The following is a 24,515-nucleotide window of genomic DNA, read 5'->3' on the forward strand; positions in this document are numbered from 1 at the left end:
ACACTCTTCTTAGGTACCAACCATGCCATAGCACTTGGAGTGGAACAAACCCAAAACACACAACCCTGCAGCCATTCCCAGCTACATTACAATGTCACAAGGTAACAACTCTTATTGTTACTACTATTATTTCTAAGCAAACTGATGTGCAAGTATTTCATTTTATGGAACTGTTGTTTTGCCGATTTATTGGTTCAAGAGTTTATCTACACATGATCAAATGGGTCTTTTGGATCAATTGAGATATACATTTCATATCACTTTTTTTTTTTTTTTTAAAAAAGGGACATTATTTGAAAGTGTAATTTATGCCTACAACTTTACAAACATCTGTATTCACAGAGATCAGCTCATATTCGTGAACACAGACATAGGTATGTTCTTCCATTTAATTTCGCTGGGCGCATTAGATTTGGATGGCCAAGATCTTGCAGTTGAACGACCCCGGTTTCAAGGAGCTGTAACTATTCTTACTGTTGCATGGCCCCCACAGCAGAGATCTGGGGTTACTCACTGCTTATGAGGGAGCTTTTTGGCTGCCAAAGATGTATTTTTCATTTCACTTTATTCTAACAGCACATCAGAGCAGATAAGTTACAGTATTGCTGAGATCCCAACACCACTGTCACATCAAAGGAACCCCTGCCACTGTAACAAGCCTGTTTTGTTCATCATGTAACTTTGTATTCGTGGTGGTGTTTTCTCAAGCCTGATTGCAAGGAATTCTCTGTAAAGGTAAGTGATATAGTGATACAGTGCAGAAACACCCACGGAGGAGCTATCTCACAAGTCGACCAGTATATTCCTTTGGCCTCACAACCTCTACCGCTTATACTTGATGCTCAAACAAACACGCAAAGTGACACTACTGTTTGCAGAGTGCTATAAAGATGATTCTGCTCGAAAAGTATTAGCAACATATTTTGGTTATTACGCTGAGGTGATCGGATGATAAAGTCGGTAACATGAGCATTATTTCCCAGACTTTCAGGATGTATAGTCACAAAGTAGTGTTAGATTTAGTTCCAGAGAACTGCTGTTTTTCATCTTTGTCCCAAAAACACAGGTGCAGCAAGCACAGAGGCTGCTCTTGTTAACTTTATACGCACTGGGGAGACTCTTAAGGTGAGCAGCAGCGATGGGGCCTGGAGTGGGCAGCAGCCGGCTCCGTGGCGGCTCCGCAGCCCGCGGAGCGCGGCCGGCGCAGGGAGGAGGCCCGAGCTGGGCACGCGCAGCAGCGACTCGGACAAGGGAAACACGTGCCACGTCATCGCTTTGAGTACGTTTTGCCAGTGCTTTTACTTGGGCCCAGCCTTGGGGTTGGGATCTTGCTTCCTACAGTGGGAGATCGAGCCTTGGCTCCTGAAGGACCCATTTTCATTAAATACAGGCCACCTGTTTTGCCTGCAAAGAGAACAGAGAGATCGTTATTTCCGCGCACACCTGGTTGAAGTTTCCAGTTTCATTTACATTGTGCTTGTCAAGGTATGTTTTGGCTGAAGGACTCCTTCTAGCAGCTCAAGGCTGGCCTGACCCCCTGCTCGAGAACCCTCAACCGCCGAGTACAGCGAGGTGCATTTCACACCAGGAGCTGTATGAGTGCATGGTCAGAGTTCCGTTCCTATCTCCAGGAAATTGCCCTGGAGCGTCAGCTCTATCAAACAAGATTTAAGTTATTTCTGATCACATTTCCAATCTCTAAGCAGCAACAAGCTAATAATTAACTTTCTTAATAGCAAGTACTAATGGCAAGCCCAAAGACAGATGCAATGCTAGGCCGAGTTTAGAAGACTGGAAATGGTTGATTTGTGGCAGCTGATGGAGATGGTCATACACATCCTTCCAGGAGCTTGCAGTGCTGGGAAACGCAGAGGAGAAAAGCAAAGCCCAGAGTGAGAGAAAGGAGGAAACTAACAACCACCTGGGTATGCAGCAGATCAAAGAATGAAGAAAAAAGCCTGAAAGAAGGTTACTGGCCAAAAAGCTTTAGTGCTGCAAGCAGTGAAAATAGCTTGTTTCTGTAACTTGGATGCTCAGGATTCACACATGCTTCATAAAGACACATAATCAAAAAAGAACAAAAACCCCATGACATCAGCATCCATGCGCCTCTTTGCTGGAAAAGCAGCTACACAATCAAAAATTCTGCCTAGCTCCTGGTTCCAAGCTGAAAAGGAAACCCCTATGCAGCACAAACTATCCCGTTCACTTGGGGTTAGGATTAGAATTGCACCTCTGTTGGACACCAGCCCCCAGGCAAGGGTTCATTCCCTGGGCCCATGTTCAGGAGCTTTCCACAAGGTTAACCAGTCAGCTTCACGGCTGACCCTTTTGCACATGCTGTTCCCCTCTAACAAGAGGGGCTAAGAGCAGCTGCACTAGGAGACACCCACAGACCAAGCTGCTGCACGGGAAGAGTGAACTGATACAACCAAAAATCAGGCCAGTATTCCCACTCCATTCAACTAATGCCTTCCCTTTGAAACTGTCAGTATTGAATGATTTAACAGTGAGGAGAACTTGCTCCCCAAGTATGTATCATTATCTCTATCAGCATAAGAAAAACTAGTTAAGCTTCGCAAATGCAAAAAGCATGTTGAACAAGGAATTAAAGGGCAGTTTATTTTGTTCTTGAAAACCATCTGCCTAAACATCTGCAACATGCTGAAGTGTATAATTATTGCATAGATATCTTACCTGACTGCGCTGGAAAAAGTTTGTTTATTACGGGCAACCTCCGAAGATTCATTCTACAGCCATCTTTGCCCATTAAGTGAGATTTCCAGGCCTACAGTCAATTAAAAAAGTAGATACGTTACAAAACCAGCAAATTTTAGTAATCTTGGCAATGCCAAAAGAATTCTGAAGGAAGCTTTTCGAGAAGTGTTACTCGGTGGCAGCATGCCATTCTAGGGACAAAAATGGCACAGAGTCCGCATCACCCGTTGACATCTGTACAGAATTAATCCCTGGTCCAGCCTCTAGCCCTCTGGTTCCCCTACATGTCTGGCAGGGTAGAAGGCCCAGATTCAGGTATGTGCCCAGAGTGCAGGACAGCCATTAGAGACCCTAGTAATAACGTAGGCAGTTTCTTAAATCTTTGTTATCCAGCCTTACGAGAGGATACTAATTCAACCCCAGTGACATATCAGTAAGACCAGCCTAGAAGACAATCCTACCTCTTCTCCTGGGGAAAAGTTGTCATGACACAGTGGGCAATGGTTTGCCACTTGTTCTGGTTTGGCAGCTGAAATTATTAGAAAAATGACATGAGAATGGCAAAGACTGGTTAGTTTTCAAATACAGAGGAGGACTTGTACAACAAAGAACACGACTATGACTAAACCAGCTCCCACACTACTATCATTAATTGCTCTCAAAGAAGTCCTGTGTTTAACCATTACGCAGAAAGAAAATGAAAAGGAATAGAGAGCTGTCAGCACACAGCAGTGCCTGGGGCCCACCTTGCATGCAGCTGGGGTGGTGGTTTCCACTCTTCCCACCCTCGTCCCTCCCCACGGGCATTCATGGCAGTGCCAGTGCTCCAGGTGCTTCAGACACAGCTGTTGACACTAAACGTGCTCGACTCCTGAAGATGCTGTTAGAATCCTAAATCCACAGCGCAGTATCTAAATAGAAGTGGTCTGACTTGCCAAAAACATGCAGTATTTGAAAATCTAACCGACTTCACTTCTGAATTACAGCTTTCCTATTTAAAACTACTCACAATTGCAAGTCTTGCTCTTAATGTGTTTGGGTAACTCATCTTTTGGAAGGGCCTCTGTACAGCGCTGACATTTCCCAAAGTTGTCCTTTTTGTCACACTCGGTCAGCAGGTGCTCCGTCAGGCTTGCTATTTCAACCACCTGCAACACAGCAGAGGTGCACAGCAAGACTGGCACTGCGCCGAGCAGATGAGGACCGTGTTTGGGAGACTATGTACGTGATAGGAATCTGGTTTTTAATCTAGTTCAAAAGGCTGTTCTTTTCTAGAAGCACTACCCAAGATTACACAACTGCATTGCTAATTCAACCACCATGCTGTTAAATGACTCCTAGCACCCTGAAACCGGAGTACTGACATGCAAGGACTGTACCAGCTATAAAAAGTTTATGCCTGACCTGTTTGCAGTGCTCACATCTGGTTAACATAGGACAATGCTTCCAGTAATGCAGATCCAATCCTTCCTCTGTGAAGGATTCATCCCTCTCACCGCAAAAAATGCATAAGCTAGGAATAACAAAAAAAAAAAAAAAAAAAAAAAAATCAGCAAACATCGGAACACTATATACTGAAATGGGGTAGCCCCATTTCTTCTATTCTGAAGAGCAGCTAACATTCTGGAACAGCTAATTTTCCCTACATATTACAGACATTAGTTCTGGGCATAAAGAGATACTGCTGTATAATTCATGTTAAGTACAGCTTAAAAGCATTTATTGCTTTTTAAAAAAAAGCAGTGAGAACAGCTGACTTAAATGGCTTGCCCGATCCCAGAAGCTTTAAGTGCTTTCTCTGTGCCCTAATTCTACAACACACACGAGAGTTCCAGCAGGTCTTTGCCTTATTTCACATCGTCAGCAGACCATTACTTTGCAGTAATTTACAGGCAAGTGTTCAGAAAACAAGCTCAGGGTTACACTGTCCAAGCAGTGTAAAATCTAGGATTGCTTGGCGCTACTTCCAAATTGGTTAGAAGAAAAAATGCCATTACTTAAATGCTCAAGATATTAGCCTCTATCTAGTAAAGAAAAGTTATTTTGGCTATCAGCTTGTAAGCTACCCTGTTCAGTGATCAGAAGCTGCTCAACTAACTTACTTATCTAAATAATTTGACACAGAGGAACAATCGTCTGGAATCTCAGCTGCTGCATGCTGTGGCCTTTCATTTACCCGATGGCCTGTAAAAGAAGAGGAAAAAAAAAATCACATTTCAATTAATTTTTGTGCATGCAGAGAACCACTGCTTCTCCCTATCTTAACAGCAACAGACCTAATAGCAGTTTCCATGTTGGAAGACAAACACGGAAGGACACCATACCTAAAGGCAGCTGGAAAACTGCAGCTTTGGTGATTGGGCATTTATAAGAGTTTCGTGATTATTTTGAAAATGCATTAAGTGATTTACTTTAGGTTGGAGAGAAACCAAAAATGGTCTGAAGCCAAGTCACTTTCATTTGTTATTAGATGTTAAGCAGTTAACTGATGGAAAGGTTATTGCTTTTTTAGTAAACTTAACAGTTATCTCTAGGACAGGCAGAGCTTCAGCCAATTCCAAGTACTCAGGCATTTGACTCAGATGATTCAATAGTCAATTAAGCATCTACCACACCTCAGGAATAACTTGAAATTCCTCTCTACTCCTTATTGTTATTTGAAGCTACTTACTTTGATTCTTCGACTTCTGAAAATCAGATTCTTTTTCCTATTGAACAGAGAAATTTAAATTAGTACTTTTCTTAATGCCTGTGACGCTTTCCAGGGATAAGGAGAATAGATTATATCCCAAATTCTCTCTGGAATTAAGGATTTGGGAGCAGAGCCAATACTTCACACTGCCAGTGCCTCTGGTCCTACAGTGAGTCTTTCAGCTATTAAGGCAGCAAATGTTTGCTGAGCAGGGAGAACAGTCCTAGCACCTGGCTGTGAAGTGGCTGTTACCTTCCCGAGACCCAGCTGTGGAGCCTGTCGAGGCGCAGAGCCGCAGGTGCCCGCGGGCTCTGGAGGCGCTCGGCACCGCTCCTGCTCTCTGGCTGCTGCAGTTACACTTAGACCTCCTGGAAGCACTCACAGAGTTGCCATAATAGGGACAAAGCTGCTATAAACGAAACCGATCTTGATACCACGTTAGGAAAAAACAAACTGCCAGATTTAGAAGCTGGTTGCTAAGGAGGACAGATGTTTCTTTAGTGTGTGTCATGGAGACCTCTTTAATATCATCTCATTACAGATCATCTCAACCTGGGGTACCTGAGGAGAAACACAACACAAACGGATCAAACAAAAAACAAACAACAGCCCTAACCTTTCCAGCTTGAACTTCTGCTTGTATCTCCTTTAAAGCTGCCAGCTGCCCTTGCAGAACTTTAATTTCATCCAGCTTCTGTTTCTCTGCTTCTTCTGTGGCTGCCTTTTTCTGTGCCTGTGTCCAGAAACACTCCTTCAATTACAACAGCTTTTGAGCCATCACTCATATAAGGGAGATTGCACACAGAAAAACAGCATAGAACAAGTGATCAGCGATATTGTTTTTAGACTAATTATAGCAACACTCATTAAGATATTCTGCTATACGTGTTGTTCAGTATCTCATAGAGCGATGAAAACAACACATTGCTTAGTTGAATACCACATTTAAAGTAGCTGCATATGATATCTACAACCTTATATTACATACCCTAATTTCAGCTTCAGTAAGTTTCCCATCTATTTTATTAAATCCATCAAAAAGTGTTTTATAGAGAACAGCCTTGCGAGTGTTTGCATCATCTGGAGGAAGATAGTCCAATATAGCAGCCTTGTGCTTCCTATACATATCAAAGATGATCCGCAACGCTGTATCACGCACTTCACAGACTCTGTGTTCCAAAGCGCCTGTTGCAAACTGAAAAAGGGAAACAAACCAAAAAAAAGTTTTTCTCACATTCCCCCATTTTTAAAAATACTTGTTTTTTAGTCTAAGGCAACTATGCCATTGCAGTGGGAGAAGTCTTTATGCAGAGTTTTTTCTCCGAACAGATTTTGACCAACTGATGCTTTTTCCCGTGTTGCCATCACGCTTCCTCACACCACTGCATGGCGTCGCCTCCAAGAGGCTCCTTAGTTCTCTTGGAAATTTACTGACTGCTCCAAAACAGACAGACAAAGCAACTAACCCAACAGCAACAGAAAAGAACTTAAAATGTTGTAAACTTGGACTACTACCTTCATGATGTTGTCAATGGTAAAGCCGGAGTTCTCGGTTCCCATTTCTTTCAAAAGTTTTTCCACTAACTCCACCTGACTCATTGCCAGATGCGTTGGGGAAGTCGGCTTTAGTGGCTGAACCAAATGAACTGGAACAATCTGCAGAGGTTTAACTTCATTACACAGGGCCATTTCCTGCAAACACAGAGAGCCCATTGGGATGTAAGAATACTAAACACGGACGGTGAACTGCCTTTGCAAAGATTCAAAATTACTTTAACAAGTTAACTAAATGACGCAACCCCCCTTAAGAAGTAACTGCTTGTTACTTTAGGAATCAAGTCATTTGCCCTGGCTTCCATGGGAAGATAATGTAGATGTTTGGTCTTGCTTTTGGCAAGAAAGAGAAAGCCACTGAGAAGCAGGTAAAATATTAGATATGTGGAGAAGAGCGAGAGGTGTGGAACTGTGCTGTAAGAAAATTTAAAGAAATCCATCTGACACCGAACTATCCAAGGAGGAAATGAAAAGCGTCTCAAAGGATGCCAAGTGTTGACAATGCATCAAGATTGATCTCAGCAGTGCGGAAGACAGATGCCATCGGGTAATTTCGCATTCTATTTTGGAGAACCTCCAAGGCTAACTTCTGTTATTATTCAGAAAGCACCGTTTGTGTCTCTGCCGACAGCAGAGCGATTAACCGCCCGCAGCAGCCTCCTCTGGATCCTGTCAGCTGCCAGGCACTCAAGGAGACCATGGTGTCCTGCAGTTGCTCTCCCTTGCTGAGGGACTCAGTTGTCCCAGGGCTGGTTGGTCAGTCCTGGACACAATTATTTCCATTTGGCATCTTCCCCAGAGAACTGCTCATTAGGGCAGTGTTTATTCTATTAGCATTGATCCAACGTAAACGTATTTTCCTTCTTCACAGGCCAAGCCCAGCCCTGTTTATGAAAAGGCACCTGTAACCACGCTCTCCTTCCCTTTTAGCAGCCTGCTGTGAACAGGCCAGGTGGTCATCACAGAGTACTCTGTCACCTTTGGGGCTCCAGCAGTTTGCCAGAGCACTTCACACAACACCCGTCCACATTCCTGGTAAACCTACAACGTAAGGAAACTTTCCTCTCCATGCAGACAGACAAGCAAGGCTAAAGAATCAGCTACTACTTTCCTGGGATTGAATTAACACCTATTTTCACACAGAATTACTGTTCTTTCTTCTAAATTCTACTGGATAAGAGTCTGTAATCCTCCAGCAGCTGTTCACAAATGCTCATTGCCAACTCAACAAGGAATGGATTGTGTCTTTTAAATTGGGCATCTTTGTCATGTTCTTGCTACATTTGATTTTTACACCATACACTTATTTAATTCCCACTTGCTAATGAAGCTACATTTAAATAATTCTATAAAACTCATACTCAAATGCAAGACGCTCCTTTACATTTTTGCACCAGTTATTTGGGGAATAGATTTATTTTTTTCTCTTAGTTAAAAATGGAACCGAACTACAACAAAGAAATCTGAGGAATACCTAGGGACTTGCTTGCTCTCTTCTCTGTAGATCACTTGCAGCTAATAAGAATTAGTGAGCAACACCATTCTTGCATCTGCAGCAGCAGATTACATGATATCAGCTATTTCCTCACAATCTCTGCACTAAAGGCGAGGGTACCTTGCTGGAAAAGATACTGCAGAGAAACAAAGTTGAGTCTACCCTTTGCCTTGCATATGAGACATAATCCTTCACTGTACAAGCTCTAGAGCTGAAGTCAAGTCTGATTAGAGGTTACCCAAGTACAACCTCTGTGACATTCTTCATGCTAATGCAATCAAAATGTAATTTGATCAAAACGGAATTGGAAGAAAAACTCCCACCTGAATAAAGTTAGAAGCCATGAGACGAAGACGGGTTGAAGAGTCTCCTGTTCTGGAAAGCAAACTTGGAAGTGTTTTTTCCACACAATGCGAAGTTTCTAGTTTTCCTAATTTATGCTTCGGTATATATTGTGTAATAATCATTTTTAGAAGTTTCAGGGAAGCTTGAAAAACCTGAATTAAAAGGAGAGGAAGGTGCACTGAACAAAAATACCATAAAGATCCCCCTTCTCAGGCAACACTATAAAATATTTTCTCTAGTTCTAAACAACGACAGCAGGGATCTAGAAATAAGGTAAGACTATTAACAGAAGCTACTTCAGATATCTCTTTTCCAGAAAAACATGTGCTTAGTGACTAGGTGAAAAACTTCAGAATTTATTTTAAAATGAATAATTTTTTCCTCTCTTATTTAAGACCTAGTTGACAGCTAAGTCTCCTTAGGCTAAATATAATCTCCTAAACTGGAGACCAAGTTGGCTCACTATGTCTGCTCCATAGCTTTATTTCAGTTGTTAGAAAAAACCCTCAACCACAGGACTATTTGCTGCAGGAGCAGTTGTTTCTGTCTCCATCACTCAGCCCAGGACGTTACTTCCCATGCTGATGGGAGACAGACTTCACTCTGTCTAACTAAAGGCTGATATCCCAAATTTCCTTTTTTTCATTCACTCCATTCAATGCAGTTTAATAAATTATTTGTTTCAATTATTTTAAAACACATTTTAATTACAGTTACACAATTTTAGTTGTTTGATGTTCACTGGAACATTTTATGATTTAAACTGGTAATTTAAAGATATTTGGCCACTCAGCTGCTATAATAGCAGTTCTAAATAGCACTTCTAAATTCGGTTCTGTCATTTTTTGATGAGCTGAAGTTTACAGAAACCAAGCTGCACCAATCACAACTTAAAAATACTGGAATATCTAGTTTCTCTCCTCTATGTGTGCACGTTCCAAATTCTAAGTGTAAAAACGGTATGAACCCACGTTTTTCTTCCTTATACCGGTAATTTTAAGCAACAAAGCATTTTATAGCATAGGACACACTTTTTTTTTATTTTCGTATTTATAATTGTCTCCGCTAAAGCTTGTTTTACTGCCAAGTAAATGTGATCCTACGCTGAGTGGGGCCCTGCCAATTTCCCTGGGCCAGAACAGATGCAACATTTTGCGCAAACCGCAGGCTAGGGAGCTTTTCTTACCAAATGTACCACTACTTACTGAAGACACAATGTCTTTTATGGCTCTCCTTACAAGGAAAATGGCAGCCCTCAGCATGTTCTTTAAATCCTCCTTCGGAGTGCTCACTGACATGTCTGTCAGCTTCTTATACACAGCAAGCAACGCATCCTCCCGATACGACCATGTCTTGGAATATGCTCCTGAAACCTGAACACAGAGCACGGTCACCTTGCAAACGGCTAACGCTGCTATTTCTGTGCAATATTTATATACAGAAACAGTCTTAGAAGAAAATAGGAAATTAAGTATTCAAATGCCATATCTGTAGGTCTTTGCTCACAGGGTGCTTGCCAATACAGATTACAGTAATCCATATGTTTATTTTGCCGTTCTTTACCAAGGCTTCTCCAAAGACTTCGACAGCAGGGCTGGCCTCCCTCAGTGCCTTCTCCGTTAACGGTTCCGGCTCGCCGGCAATGCCGCTTCTTGGAGTGTCCCTGCCACCCTCCTCGGTGGTCTCGGGCTCCAGGGATGCAATTCCTTCCTCGGGCTGTTTACGGATAGCTGGAAGAGGTCTTTCATCATAAGGTAAAAACTCAACCTGAACAAAGAAGATTAAGCCATTTCTGGAATAGCAAACTTTGACACGAAGCTGCTGCATCGCTAATTGGATTCACCTCAATTCGATTGATTTCCACCCTCCTCCCCTGTTTAAAGCAGTACCACTTGACAATTAAGCACAGATTAAGTGCACCGGCAGTTCCCACAATAACACCATGAAGAGAGGGCACGGGTGTTTGTGAATACAACAGTTACATCCCTAGGATACAGTTAAACATGTACAAAATGCCTTCTGTGGAAATGAAATACCTGCAGAGGAAGCCCTCCATTGAGGGGAAGTTAGCAAGACAAAGCTTTACTTGTGAAACTATTTTAAGTCAGCATGCTGCTAAGAGAGCACATTACTGCTACTGAAGTCAATGCAAGAAGCTGCAGTTGCAACAAAATAGGCCAATCACAGACACTGTGATTTTCTTCCCCTCCTTAGATGTGACACCCATACTCTTGTTACTTTCCTTACACTCCCCTTCTAGTCTGCTTCTGCAGATTCACACAGTAGCGTCTCTAAGAATAAGATTTATTAAGCCATTAAGGAAGCAGACAGAAATCTGCTGCCTATTCTCCCAGTAAATTGGCTGTGTGACCTCTGATTAATCATTTAGTGCCTATTTGATTCCATTCATCTACTTGTAAATCAGGTATAACTCTTATTTATTGCAGACTCAACGAGCATCTGTAGCACCTTCCAAAGTGGTCCAGGGAAGAGAAAGGCTAACAGCAATTATCAGCTGAGCACTGCTTAGCAGCAGGGCCAGTTTCAGACACAAGACATGAGAATAACCACAAGAGACCATGCTGTTTCGGAAGGCTGGACGCAAGATCAATTGCTGTGCTAAATTTCTGCAGAGACAAAAGTACATTACTCACATTATCCTTAGGAAACTCTTCCCCTGAGGGATGAGCCACAGGAGGAGATTGGTGGGGAGCCGTGGGCTCCGGAGAAGTGCACTTTGCTGCCTTCTCTTCCAGCAAAGGCTCTGCTTTCCGTGACTCGCCTTCCTGTGGCTCTGTTTTCTCACGAGGAGGTGAATTTATGGCTTTTGTGTGCTGAGAACTACCAGCACAAATCACAGGCTCCAAAGGCAACTCAGGTGGTCTTTGAACCTGAGAAAGGCAAGGAGATTTTGTAAACCAAGGTGACACATTGTACTAAAATTAAAGCTATTACAGCTACAACTTTAACAGTCACCAAAACTTCTCCTGCTTTCCAATGAATACTAGACCTCATTCACAGTGGTGCAATTACTGCACTGGATGCAGCTTTATGAAACAATTGTAAAAAAGAAAAAAAAAAACTTACTCTGTGCGTATGAGAAACAGATAGACAGAGAGTGCGAGTCTGCAAGCAGTCCCCATTCTGAGAACAGTAAAAGATGTACCTTATGCTTCTTCACAGGTCACTAATTACACATAAGCCTCTTTTATCCACAATGAGAAATACTTCAAAATATGAGAAACTAACTTATGAATGGGGACTGTCTAGCCCTGAAATAATGCAAAGCATTTGGGAGTCTGATGCTATTAGGTTTAAGCATTAACATTGTAATTTATGGAGAACTAAGCATGTTCATAAAATGCCATGTGCAAGTCTTTTGTTGGGAAAATTCACAGTCTAAGTAGAAAGAAAATCTTTACATATTGTCATATAATACTTGTGCAGGGCCGTCATTTTGGCTGCTCTGCCATCTCCGTTCACAATAGCAACCTGATAAAGCATTCAGAATTCAGAATAACAATAGCCACCATCAGCTCTGGATCCAGAAGGTCATGCAGCTCCAGTTGCTGGTACACTTTCAGGCGATACTCTTCCATTTGCTGTTTCTTCTTTTTAGCAAGATCATAATCCTCCTTCTCCACAGCATAGCGTTTCTCTACTTCATACCGTCCAAGTCGTTCCCCTACCTGGAAAATGTTTTAATAGGTTAGTTTGGAGTCACGTTATTGTATATACGCCTGTGTTTCAGTATTTGCAGTCAAGTTTAAAATCAAGTTGTCTGATTTATCATTACTATTTTCAAAACATACTGGAGAACACTACAATTCTGCTTTAACATTTAGGCTAAAGAGTGCCTAGGGGGCCAGTGGAAAGCTGTTGTGTCTAAGAGATAATCCCCAGTTTGGTGGTACCTTTTGCAGGTCTGCGATAGCTTGTTTGAGTTTCTTGGCGTAATCGTAGCGCTCCTGACGGACAGCCTCGCGCTTCTTCTCATCAAGCCTGCGGATTATCTGAGCAACTTCTGGATCTTGGTACATGTCAAAAGCCAAATCATCCAGAGGTGAAATGGAGTCAGGCTTCCTGAAGAAATCAATTTAATAAAATAAAATTTCAGCTAATTCAGAATACCAGGTAGAACGTATGATTTTTCCCCCCCCCCCCCACTACTTGGGAACTAAGAAAATATAGAGATTGAGAACTAATTTAGAGTGAGTAAACATTTTGCTAGGGTATGCACAAAACAGCACCCTTACCCGAAGTATGTTCCATCCAAGGCTGGATCATCTGATTTGATTCCTAAGTAGTGGTCTATCAGCTTCTCTCTTGAAGTCTTTGTGGGGAAACAAAGAAAATCTTAATGCAGTTCAGCAACATCACGTCCACATTCATGACTGGAACTATGACTTATAACAAACAATACGAGCTCTGAGCCTTGGCACACTTCTGTCTGGGCACATGGACATAGATGAACTTTGAGAGGCTGGAAATGGAGGTGTTTCAATGTTTTGTTTTTTGCTTCCACAAAGGGGTGCAAACTTTATCAGAGCTTTCTTGCTTCAAAAGTAAATACAAATGGATATATGGCAACTCTGCTAAAGCACAGAACTATTAGGAGATGCCATCCATTATTTCAGAAACACTGCAACGGAACACGTGTAGCAATACTAGAAAGACAGGCATGCTTTCTATTACACACTTACATTATTATTGCTGTCATTACTGTAGTCTGCAGGTTCTCCAATGATATTTATCGCTACTAGGGCAACCTGAAAGATTTAAAGAAGCTGTAAATGCACAAGTTATTATCTTTTCTTCCTATCCTATGAAAATTCAAACAGTGTGCTTAAATATATTTGTACGACTAGTTACCAGTTTGGGCAGGTATTTCCTCAAAAGTATAACCTACTGAAAATCATCAGTTGGTGATTCATACAACTCATCTGCCCTTTTCTTAGCTTTACTTAAATAAGAGAAAAGATATAATTCTTAATAGTGATTACAAAATTAATCTGAAAACAAATATTTGGCAAAATTACTTTGGATGTTAACATTATTATTCACTCACTCAATTGCTGAAAGTTTTAGATATCCTTTTGTTTTAGAAGAGACCATAATTAAAATCAAGAGCTTTCAACTGAGCTTTCAACTGTGCTTTCAAGAGCATTTCTTGTTTCTAGAAATCAAGGGAGAGGATTTCTATGGCTGTCCTATACTACTGAAGTTTCTTTCATGTAGTTGATCAAGTAAGCACTCAAATTTAACTTACTTGACTGTATAGGTTGTATTTATTGACATAATTCTTGTGGAAAATCAGCTTTAGGTACTGGCCAACTGCATCCATGTATACGGATTTTAACTCTCGTGCTTTAAATCCAGTCTTTTCATTATCTGAGAGAGGGACGTAACTGAAAAAGAAAACTTAACAGGTAAGCAGGTAAAATGCCATTGTGTTCTGGCTCCTCAAATTAGCATTTTTGTTAACTTCTAGAATTTGCTCATGACTGAAGCAAAGTACACTGTCATTTGACAAAAGTGTTCACAATGTACAACATGTCCTTAAAAAACTTCATCACCATCATCTGTGCAGCACTTTACAGACTTGCTTCACAGGAAGGGAGGGGTCCAAAGTGGGTCCAGTGAAGCACAACACAGATAAGACACCCAATAATCAACACATGTGTTCTCTTTTCAGTGGACGCGCTATGTCCTTGGGTAAGTGCAAAGATGAAAATACGTCCAATGCGTCAGAGAGAGATAACTGTGGAGCTAGTGAGGGGCTTCAGAGAGCTCTCAAGGGCTGCAGCTGCCTTCTGTGATCTGAACACCTCGAATACAACTCTATCCCAAGTAACACCTGTCTCTTTGGCTTTGTTTCAGTTCTACCCGAGCATGGAGACAGCTCTGGACTGCTTGCAGGACAGCGTATCAGTACTGCCTGCAAAGCATGATGAATACCGCGACCTCCTAGGCCTTTCTGATGAAAGTAAGGCAACCATTTAGAGTGTTTTGACTTACCCTAGTCTGCGAAACCTCTCTGACTGATAAGGAGCAAAGTATTCAGGTAAATTTTCACTGATGTAGAACTCAATTTTGCTTGAAATCATATATTGGTGAGCAAGCAACTGTAGTTTTCGTATTCGACATCTTTCCACCAACTGCAGAACAATTTCCTGTGGATACTGACAGAGTCTGAAAACACACACAGTTTCTGAATCATCTTTAAAGATGTTCTGTATCAACATTTAAACATAAAGTCTTCCACAGTTACAATAGTTGAACTTAACAAACTTTATAAACATAAAACAAATAACAGAACAGAAAGTGTCTTCCTCTTCATTTCAGTTTGTATGTGTTAGAGTGTGCCATATGCATCAACGGAAAGTGCCAATAGGATTAGTTTTTTTAATATTAAGCTAAAGAAGTTTCAAAGCCCAGGAAAACTGCAAAAGCAAAAATCATTCCTTCCTTTCTTTTCATGGGATGCTACACCTTTAGAGGGTAGCCAAGACCTATTTCATAATAAGGATTTTATAGGATCAGAGTAACCCACATGTTTGTTTTCACCCTCCGTTTCACCTGGCAGGCCGTGAGCTGCTCTGAACACACACACTACTCCTCCCGCTCGTTTGGGACCCCCTCGGCACTTCCCAAGGACGCCCTGCGCTCCCACGGCAGTACCTTGGCGATCGCCACCCGTTCACGGTCGGCGCGTGGACCATCAGCTCCCTCGCGCTGAAGCCGTCCTCGTGTCCCGACGAGCTCACGACTACGAAGCCGATCTTGTGCGGCATCCTGCGAGGGCACCTCGCCACGGCAGCGGCCTTCCGAGCCGACCCAGCCCCTGCGAGCGCAATGAAAGGGCACTGAGGTCCATCACCACCAAACCGAGCCTCGCGGTCCCCCACGGCACACCCAGGAGCCAACAGCTTCAAACTTGCGTTTCTCTACTTAATTAAACTAATATTAGTGTCATAAGCCACTCTTACTGAGCTCTAACTCAGGCATTTACCAAGATTTAGTGAGCTGGGGCTTGCCCAGCTTGTGTGACACTGCCCACAGAGGCAACGAAAGCTGCAAACCCGGGCTGGAACCTTCAGCTTTGGCCTGCGGCCCAGCTCAGCTCCTCACGGGCTTGTGCTGCGGCCTCCAGTACCTAACCTGGGGGTGCGGAGAAGGGATTGGGATAACTGAGTGGGGAGGATGTTAGGAAGAAACACAAGCGGGGGATAAAAAAAAAAAAAAAAAAGGAACGTTTTTTAAGAAACGCGGCCGCTCTCACCAGTGCCTCGGGGCGGAAAGAGCGGAAGAGGAGCAGCGGTGGGAGGCGGCGCCGCAGGCCCAGCGAGGCCCCAGCGGTGCCTCAGGGGCGCTGGCGCGGCGCAGGCCGCACCGAGCAGGCCGCGCGGGGCCGGCGGCGGGGGCTGAGGCGGCTCCGGGGCCGGAGAGGGTCTGCGGGCCGGGCCGGGCCGGGCCGGGCCGGGCCGCGGCTCCCACCTCACGCAGCGGCCCCCGCCGCCGCCGCCGCCGCCGGTCTCTTGGCAACGCGGCCGCGCGTGCGCAGACGCCGCGGAGCCGCCGCCGCGCGGCGCAGGGCGCAGGCGCAGCGGGGCCGCCCCGCGCCGCGGCGGGAAGCGGCGGGCGCGCGCCATGGCGGCGCCGCTCAGGGCCTTCCGCGTGCGCGGGCGCGGCGGCGGCGCCAAGGTCGGCGTGGCGGCCGCGAGCCTGCGCGCGCTGCTGCGGAAGGGCTGCCGGATGCTGCAGGTGCGGGGGGCGCGGCGGCGGCGGCGGGGCGCGCGCGGCGCGGCCGGGCCTCACGGGCGCCGCGGCAGCTTCCTTTGGCAGGCAGCCGCCTGTGCCTCTACGAGGACGGCACGGAGCTCACCGAGGGCTTCTTCCACGCGCTGCCGCCGCACACGGAGCTGGTGCTGCTGGGCCCGGGCGAGACGTGGCGCGGCTGTGAGTGCGGGGGGCGGGCGGGGGGGGATCCCGGGCCGGGCTCCGGGCCGGCCCCGCTGAGCAGCCCCGCGCAGGCCCCAGCGCCGTGGCGGAGCTGCTGGCCGCGGCGCAGGGGCAGCGCGACGCCCTGGTGCGCGCGGCGCGGGCGCTGCTGGCCGGCGAGCGGGCGCCCGCGCGGCAGAAGCTGCTGCTGGACGTGCTGCACAACGTGGAGGAGAACGGCGGCGCCGAGCAGCGCCACGAGGACCGGCCCTGGTTTGAAGGCGAGTGCGGGGCCGGGCTGCGGGAGAAGCCTCGAGCGCGGCGTGCGGGGCGCGGGGTGCTGCGGCGGCGCAGGGCTCCTCGCCACGCTCACCGAGTCCGTGCCCTGCCTGTCCCCTATAGGTATGTCCATTCCCCTAGCAGGAACAGAGCCACCCTGCGCCCTGCCTTGCCTCACCCCCTGTTCTGTAACACGCACATTTGGGAGATTTGCCCCACTAACACAGAGTGGAGCTGGGCGTACACCCACTAACAACACGTCCATAACCTGTATACAGCAGCCAGCCAAGCCTTCCCTGTTTGCTCGTAAAGTTTTCCTTGTGAGTTCACCTTCCGCTTCCCAGGCCATGCCGAGCTCTGCAGTTCTTCCTGAACTCAGCTTTTATCCCATGGTCTTTTCACATTCTCTGTGAATGTGCGTTAATAAGAACCACTAAGGGTTAGGTATCCATTAGAGCTCTCAAGCAGTCTGTGCACGAGCGGGATAGTCTTGGATCCATAAAATAAAAACGGGAAAGAAAAAGACAGACGTGTATACTGGGTTTTGTGAAAAGAAGGGCTAATTCGGTGCTTCTGCACAGATTTAACAGTACCGTGTGCACCGTTACAAAATAACTCTCTTTAGGTCTGGAGTCTCGTTTTAAGACTAAATCAAGCTACATGCGATACAGCTGTGAAAACCGAATACGAAGCTACATGAAAGAGGTGAAAGTTTCAGATAAAGTAACATTTCTAAGCTGCTAGTAAAAATAATTCAACAATCACATGTATCAAAAAATGCTTCAATAGTGCAACATGTTTGCTGTAGAAGAAAAGCCTCAACCTTCCATGAGCACCAATGAATGACTTTGGTTTGTTCGTTTTAAGGTTAATGGCTTTATTTCGAACGTTCATCCGACAGCAAGAGATGCATATAAAAAGATAGTTGACCTTATGCTGGATAAACTGAAATCTGTGAAATACAACGGGTGCTACTTCGACAGGCGAGAGGAGGAGGAGGCAGCTCGCCTCTGCACTGTAGAGGGATGGTTCTCCTGCCAAGTAAGTCCGGCCCTCTCTAAAGCAGAGCCTTGACTGACTGCAACAAGCAGAGGCGTGATTTACAATGACAGTATTGGAGGAAGGAGATAATCTGATGTTTGCGTAGTGAGGTATCGATCAAGTTCAGCGTTATCAGCTCGCGTGATTTATTTCTGGTTACAGCAAACGAAAGCTTTGTCAAGACTGGGGTAGGACGGAGCTAGGCTGAGCCGCAGTACCCCCTTCGTTGCGTTCATCTTGTTTTTTAGGGGCCTTTTGACAGAGATTTCTGCCCCTGTAAGCACTCCATCAACCCCTACAGTAACAGGGAAAGCAGAATCCTCTTCAGTACCTGGAATCTCGACCATATGTACGTATGAAATATTAGTGCCGACTTACCTGTTAACTAGCACAGATGATGCCAGTGAGGCTTTCCCCCTTCCTTGTCCCCATCATACACTGAGCTCCACTGTGAAACATTGCTGTAAAAGATGCTCAGGTGCAACAGTGTCTGGCAACATCAAACCCTGAAGACAGATTATAACGCAGTCTCTCATTAGCTGCTTTGCTCGTGTTCAGATTTGCTCTGCATACAAATACAAATACTTCTGACCCATTTTTCAGGCAGTGTGTACTTCTAAAGCAGACAAGCTGTGCTAAACCACTCATGGCAAAAGAATTCGATCTCCATCCTGCTTTTAGAGCAGGATGCAAATGTCATTATGAAAAAATATAATAATTTCTACCCCACATTATTCATTGCAGAATAGAGAAGAAAAGAACTGTTGTCCCAGAACTGGCAGAAGCTGTCAAAGCACGGGATGGAAGAGAAGTGAACTGGGAATACTTCTATCAGCTGTTGTTTACCTTGGATAATCTAAAACTTGTACACATTGCTTGCCATAAGAAAACCAGTCATAATCTTAGCTGTGACAAAACTAAAATTTACAGGAAAAGGAAGCAAACCGAGAAGATTTCCTAGCACCACACCAAAAGTGACTTCTGATTTTTTTCCAAAATCATGTAATGAGATCATTTTTAAATAGCTCTACTTTCTTAAACAAAACCATATTTAGCGGGTCTCTTTTGCTAAGGACCCCAGGTGATTCAATTGCAGTCTCACAGAGCGTACACTTGGATCACGTCTAAGGCAGCTCTCCTCCTTTCTGCTTACCACAGGCCTTGCTTAGATCACGTTACATTAAGTGTGGTAAAGTACAGCTATAAATCATACTAAAAAAATAGACTCCTTGAAACATGAAGGCAAACAGAGGACAGGATAACGACCGTGCTCTGCACCTCCTGGCAGGTCGGCAGCCACCGTGTCTCAAACGAGCCAAACGCTGATTCAGTGACAGAGCCGCGGGCCCTTCGTATGAGAAGAGCTGCTCTTACCCAACAGTTCCATTTGCTATTAGTTACATGCACGCTTTCTAGAAGGAGCAGCAAGGCTGTCTTTGCTTTTATGATGTTTTCAATTTGTCATCCTGCCCATTGATTTCCTCTCCTTTCAGACAATTTCTGCCTTTTTAGCTTGAGTTTGCTTGAAGCAAGACATGCAGTGTTACTGGGAAAGCATCACATTGATGTCCTGCTTTAGAATATTTATGGCTTCTGAAACAGGCTCTCTGCCTCTCATGAAACAAAATATATCATTTTTTCATTATTTATTTTTTAAAATATCATCAGATAGCAACTGAATTCTCAGGGATGTCAGCATAAGCAATATTTGTATTTTCTTAATAAAAAAGAATCATGGGTATCTTTCTACCTGTGTATATGAAGACAAAGGTATCTGAGAAGTTAGTAAAACATACCAGACTGAAATCCCTAAGACTAAAACTAATGAGACTAAAAAGAATGAGCTTAGGGAAAGGCGTTTGAGTGCGTCACTAGATACCTCTTTGCAGTGAACACACTTGGCTCCTCTGTAAGGAAATGGTCTTCCTTCTTGGCCATGTAAATTCAGCTAGTCCAGTTAAAATTGTATTAAGATCATATTGCTGTGTGAGTCTTGGGAATGCAGTTTTGCTCTAGAGAGTACAGAGAATATTAAGTTACTTGAAAAGTAAACAACAAACTCTACCTCCCTCCAAAAAGCTTTTCAAAACTAAAACAAAATTAGTGCACTTCTAATGCAGCATTTCTAAACAAACAGCACTGTGTTGAGTTCACTCTTCCAAACATGCACATCACCTGTAATTAAGGCAGAAATGCACTATTTGCTGTTTTGACATTCCAGAAGCCACCACAGCAAAGATTCTGATGACAAATACCATGTGATTGACTGGGCGCACACACACACTGACAATCACCATTCCGTACGGTGCTAAAACTAAGATGAAGACCTACATGTAAAAGCTAATTTAGTAGAAAGAGGAAATTGTGAATAAACCTAGTTTGAGAAAAGTTGGAAGGACTACATTGCAGTGGAGCTGTACTGAAAACCATGAGAGCAGTATTAAATTAAATCTTTGTGTATTACTGAAGTAGATGGAAAAGGGGCCAAGAAATATCACTGATAGAAGCAATGTATCAGCTGAATAGCAATGTGAGTGAATTAACATGTCATGCATATACAATTTGTTTGGCATGCAATTTTAATATGATTGCTTAACAGGCTATAGCTGTGGAAATTAATATTTACTTAAACCATCTGCTGATTACATTTGCTTTTTACAAATGTAGGGAAAACTACTTATAATAAAAAAATAAAGTTGTGGAGGCTTATTGCATAATCCCACTTTCAAAGAACTATTACCATAAACATGGCATGAACGAGCTGTTCCTGAAATCTCGGAGGTTCCTTTTTACTTTCCAAAAACACCATCAAAAAGAATAAATCTGGAGTACTGAGCTTATCCTTAACAATCGATCCTCACTCACCAACCAAAAAAAGTGCTATGTGCAGAGATTCCTCCTTTTATCACCACTGATGACCATCTTCTCAAAAAAAAAAAAACCCACTATTCATAACCCTTGGAAATCAGTTGAAGGCAATACTGCACAAGTTGAATTGCACAAATATTTAAAATGACAATTTTTCACTTGATTTGATGGAAGAGGGAAGCAATGGGATTCACGGGTGGTGGTTCAGAAAATTGACATGCAATAAAAATTTATCATCTTGAAACCAAAAATACTGAATTCACACTGACATGTGCATTTAGCTTTGGCAACAGAACTGCATTTTAAAGCTCTGAATTGCTTTCATTTTGTAAGTAAACCATGCAACAGTAAACATAAGAAGCAGAGGCTGGTACCCTTCCTCGTATTGGTAGCCTGCTAGGTAAATTGCTAATTAGATGCCCCCTCACCCCCCAAAAATCACAATTATAAGGAAAATGACTATTCATGCTCCTAGACTGCTTGCTTGTTTAGTTTTTAAAAGAGCAGTGAGAACATTATAGGTATTGGCTCAGAATTGCAGCAGAGTAAACCAAATGTCCATTTCTCATACTTTTCTAGTAATAAACTACAACTTATTTCCAATTCTCAAAAAGAAAAATCAGTAAAATTCTCCCTCCCCTGAAATTCTCCCTCCCCTGACCCCCAAATAACCATGGGAGAGTACTGCATTTGACAAGCTCATAGAAATAAACCCTACCAGTTCTCCCCCTGAGAAAAGGCAAATATAGATGCATCAGGGCAGTGACACAGCCAACCATTACATTTCACTAACCAACATAACAGCATAAAAATCCTTAAAAAAATAGCTTTATTTTACATTTTGTGGCTAGATGACATCTTCTTCTTCGTCTTCCTTTGCAATGAAATGCAGCTTTCTAAATTCTCGTCTGCTCATTGTTGTGCTTCCAAGTGCAGCTGCTGGGAGGTCCTTGAAGAAAAAGGATTTAAAAAAATAAGAAAAAAACCCAATTGCTGCAAACAACAGTCTTACATGTCCAATCCGTACCATTCTCCTACACCCAATACACTAACTATTAACACAGACCTCAGGACTGATGGACTTGGGACTTGAATTTCTCATTCTGTCACTGACCTGTCCAAAAGCACAGCCACTCAGAAACTGGTTTCTACTCCAAAGTGTTGAAGTAACCACAATTAAGAGCCAGTGGCCAGTGAAAAACTACCTTAGTGCATAAGGTCTCCATAATTCAGCTATCTTTATGAGTAAAAATATTTATCCTGTAGAATAATTAAATCTGAACAGGAAAGACTTTGCTTCTGAAATGGAGTTGGCCAGGCAAGTAATTTCATCTCTGGCTGGGGTCAGTCTGCGTGTCCAGGAGACAGACACTTCTCTAGACGACCGTCAGCACCGGCCAAGCCTGCCTGAAGGTCTGCGGCCTGGGAGACGAGGCAGAAGTGCTGTGGAACGGTCCTCCATGGGCCTGGGCGCACGCGGCACCGCCTTACCTGCAGGAACTCGACGTTTCCGAAGAAGCGCTCCAGCGGCAGGGGCTGGTTGCTGTCCTCATCCAGCAGAGCGCTGCTGACGAGCGGCACCGGCCCCTCCGGGGCCCCTCCGTGCCTGGGCTCCTCGGGCCGGGCCTCGCCATCGCGGCCCTCGGGCTGGGCCTCGGCACCGGCCCCCGCGGCGCTGCCGCCCGCTTCCCGCCGGAGTGCGGCGCCGGGGCCGCCCAGGGCTTCCTCCGGCATGGCCGGGCCTCCTGCCGCCTTCACAGCGCTGCCTTTCCCTGCCCTGCGCCGCTTCGAGGGCCGCCTCTCAGGAGCTTTGCGTGAGGAAGACTGCCACAACACAAAGGAAAGAAAGAGAAAGAAAATATAAAGACATTAAGGCTTCAAATAAGCAAGGAAAACCCAGCAGGCAACACGAGTTCCAGGTGGCCTCAAAACCTGCAAAGCCCGCAAAGCGAGGGACTAATTTTTTTTCAAGGAGCTGCAGCTTTATCTCGAGCTAGGTCACTACAGGATTCGTCATTATAAAAGGTATGAAAATGGGAGAAGGAAAGGAAAGGGGCACCCGGGACACAGCAAGCCGAAACACGTAGTTCATGATCCTTTCCCCTCACCTGCCCTGCTCCCCCGCGGAGAATCTAGCGCGGCCCGCGGCCGGCCCGCACCTCGCTGTTTTCTCGGGGATGTTACAAACCGGCTCCTGTTTCACAGCAACAGCGGCTTTGCCCCGTTCCCGCACCCGCGTGTTGCACAGAGCGGTGTAAACACAGGCGAGGGCGCTCGAGCCCTGCCCGCCCCGTCCTACCGGGCTCGCCATCCGGGCCGCCGCCGCCGCCTCCTCGTCCTCCGCGGCGGGCGCGGGCCCGCGCCGCTCCCCGCAGCCCTTCGCGCGGCTGCGGCGGGCACCGAGCGGCCCCGCGCGGCGCCTCGGCCCCGCTGCCGGCCCCGGCGCCCGCCGCGCCGCGCCGCCCGCCGCCATCTTGGGGAGGGCGCGCGGCCGCCATGTCGGGGAGGAGCCGCCCGGCGGCCTCACCCTGCCTGCCCCGAGGGAGGGAAGGAGCGAGGAAGGGCCGCGGGGTAGCGCGGAACGGCCCGGCCCGGCCCGGCACCCCCCGCCATGGCACGGCACGGCCCTGCCCGGCCTGGCACCCCCCGCCATGGCACGGCACGGCATGCCCGCCCTGGCACGGCCCGGCACGGCCCCCACCCCGCCATGGCACGGTAGCCCCGCCGCCATGGCGGCCCCTCATGCCCCAGGCCCTCCTGCGCGGCGTTCCGCACGGAGACCATTCGTGCCCTCCCAGCACTGTGGCTGCCCCCGTGCTCGCTCTGCCGTTGCTTGCAGGATGCAAATGATCGTTTTCACTGTACAGCAAAAGCTTCTGCTCTGTCTCATGAACATAGCGGGACTGGAACGGGCTGAGGAGCAGTGGTTCTGCTGTGGGGAAATGTCTTTGTTGTTTTAATGTCCCTGGGAACTGAAAATTGTATGAGTAATGTAGTTTGGGGAAAATTTGATATATAGTTTCCACAAGAGCATGCTCCTCGTCCTTCGTGACACGAGAGCAGAGCGAAGCTGCCCGGCGCACCCCGGGGAGCTGCAGGTGACACAGGCCGAGGTTACGGGAGGCCCTTGGCAGAGCTGCTGCGTTGCCGTCGCCCCAGGCTCCCTCCTGCCGTAACGCAGCCCTCGCAGCAGCAGATGCCGTCGCGTTCTCCCTCCTGAGACAGCGCAGCCGTTTCCTGCGCGAACGCCCGTGCCGCTTGCGCAGGCAGCCGCGGAGGCGAGCGGGAGCGGGGAGCGCGGGGCAGCGCGGGTTGATACCGCATTCACATTCCCATAGGAAATAGGGCTTATTTGCAACAACATGAGAGAGTGTTTTTTACTGGGCTCTGCTGTCTAAGCAGGCAGGCGAGGAGGAGGAGGCTCCTGAGCAACCCGCTTCCCCGAGAGCTGCTGGCGGCTGCAAGGAGGCGGCTGAGGAGCTTATTGAGCAGGAAGGCTCGGGCTGGGAAGCTCCTTGTGTAAATTAGCTTCTCACAGCACTTTTCCCTGCGCCTGTCACTTTCCCCAGTGTCCCTGTCTGT

At 45.7% G+C, this 24,515-nt stretch overlaps 2 protein-coding genes across 3 annotated transcripts; one reads left to right on the plus strand and one right to left on the minus strand.

The window, feature by feature from the left end:
* Positions 1 to 1,265: 1,265 nt before the first annotated feature.
* CEP104 (centrosomal protein 104) lies at positions 1,266 to 15,598 on the minus strand. Its single transcript, XM_088533688.1, has 21 exons — positions 15,486 to 15,598; positions 14,823 to 14,996; positions 14,074 to 14,212; positions 13,508 to 13,573; positions 13,061 to 13,137; positions 12,719 to 12,887; positions 12,335 to 12,493; positions 11,459 to 11,695; positions 10,368 to 10,571; positions 10,010 to 10,177; positions 8,783 to 8,956; positions 6,926 to 7,102; positions 6,399 to 6,605; positions 6,027 to 6,143; positions 5,390 to 5,426; positions 4,821 to 4,902; positions 4,123 to 4,231; positions 3,728 to 3,866; positions 3,180 to 3,247; positions 2,698 to 2,788; positions 1,266 to 1,404 (listed from the first exon to the last, which is right to left on the minus strand). The coding sequence occupies exons 1-21, from the start codon at positions 15,596 to 15,598 to the stop codon at positions 1,268 to 1,270; spliced, it is 2,844 nt and encodes a 947-aa protein (XP_088389814.1). The 3' UTR covers positions 1,266 to 1,267.
* An 856-nt stretch (positions 15,599 to 16,454) lies between these two features.
* Positions 16,455 to 19,261, plus strand: DFFB (DNA fragmentation factor subunit beta). 2 transcript variants are annotated; one of them, XM_088533706.1, is made up of 7 exons: positions 16,455 to 16,568; positions 16,637 to 16,763; positions 16,838 to 17,026; positions 17,650 to 17,729; positions 17,892 to 18,065; positions 18,314 to 18,414; positions 18,810 to 19,261. In XM_088533706.1, exons 1-7 carry the CDS (start codon positions 16,455 to 16,457, stop codon positions 19,024 to 19,026), a joined length of 1,002 nt encoding a protein of 333 aa, XP_088389832.1. In that variant the 3' UTR covers positions 19,027 to 19,261. The 2 variants fall into 2 exon arrangements, with proteins under 2 accessions (XP_088389832.1, XP_088389831.1); XM_088533705.1 differs by lacking the exon at positions 16,838 to 17,026.
* Positions 19,262 to 24,515: the final 5,254 nt, after the last annotated feature.

The sequence above is a fragment of the Tinamus guttatus genome, unplaced genomic scaffold, assembly GCF_059628265.1.
Source record: "Tinamus guttatus ecotype Peru unplaced genomic scaffold, ASM5962826v1 Tinamus_guttatus_pri_ptg000515l, whole genome shotgun sequence".
Classification (NCBI taxonomy): Eukaryota; Metazoa; Chordata; class Aves; order Tinamiformes; family Tinamidae; genus Tinamus; species Tinamus guttatus.

Excerpts from the sequence above, each read along its gene's own strand:
- CEP104 (XM_088533688.1), bottom strand. The coding sequence starts at position 15,598 with ATGCCGCACAAGATCGGCTTCGTAGTCGTGAGCTCGTCGGGACACGAG. Across the intron at positions 12,494-12,718 it reads CTATCGCAGACCTGCAAAAG|GTAGGGGAACGACTTGGACG; the intron begins GTACCACCAAAC and ends AACATTTTCCAG. Across the intron at positions 6,144-6,398 it reads TTACTGAAGCTGAAATTAGG|GCACAGAAAAAGGCAGCCAC; the intron begins GTATGTAATATA and ends TTCTGGACACAG.
- DFFB (XM_088533706.1), top strand. The coding sequence starts at position 16,455 with ATGGCGGCGCCGCTCAGGGCCTTCCGCGTGCGCGGGCGCGGCGGCGGC. Across the intron at positions 16,569-16,636 it reads AGGGCTGCCGGATGCTGCAG|CTTCCTTTGGCAGGCAGCCG; the intron begins GTGCGGGGGGCG and ends GCGCCGCGGCAG. Across the intron at positions 17,730-17,891 it reads TACGAAGCTACATGAAAGAG|GTTAATGGCTTTATTTCGAA; the intron begins GTGAAAGTTTCA and ends GTTCGTTTTAAG.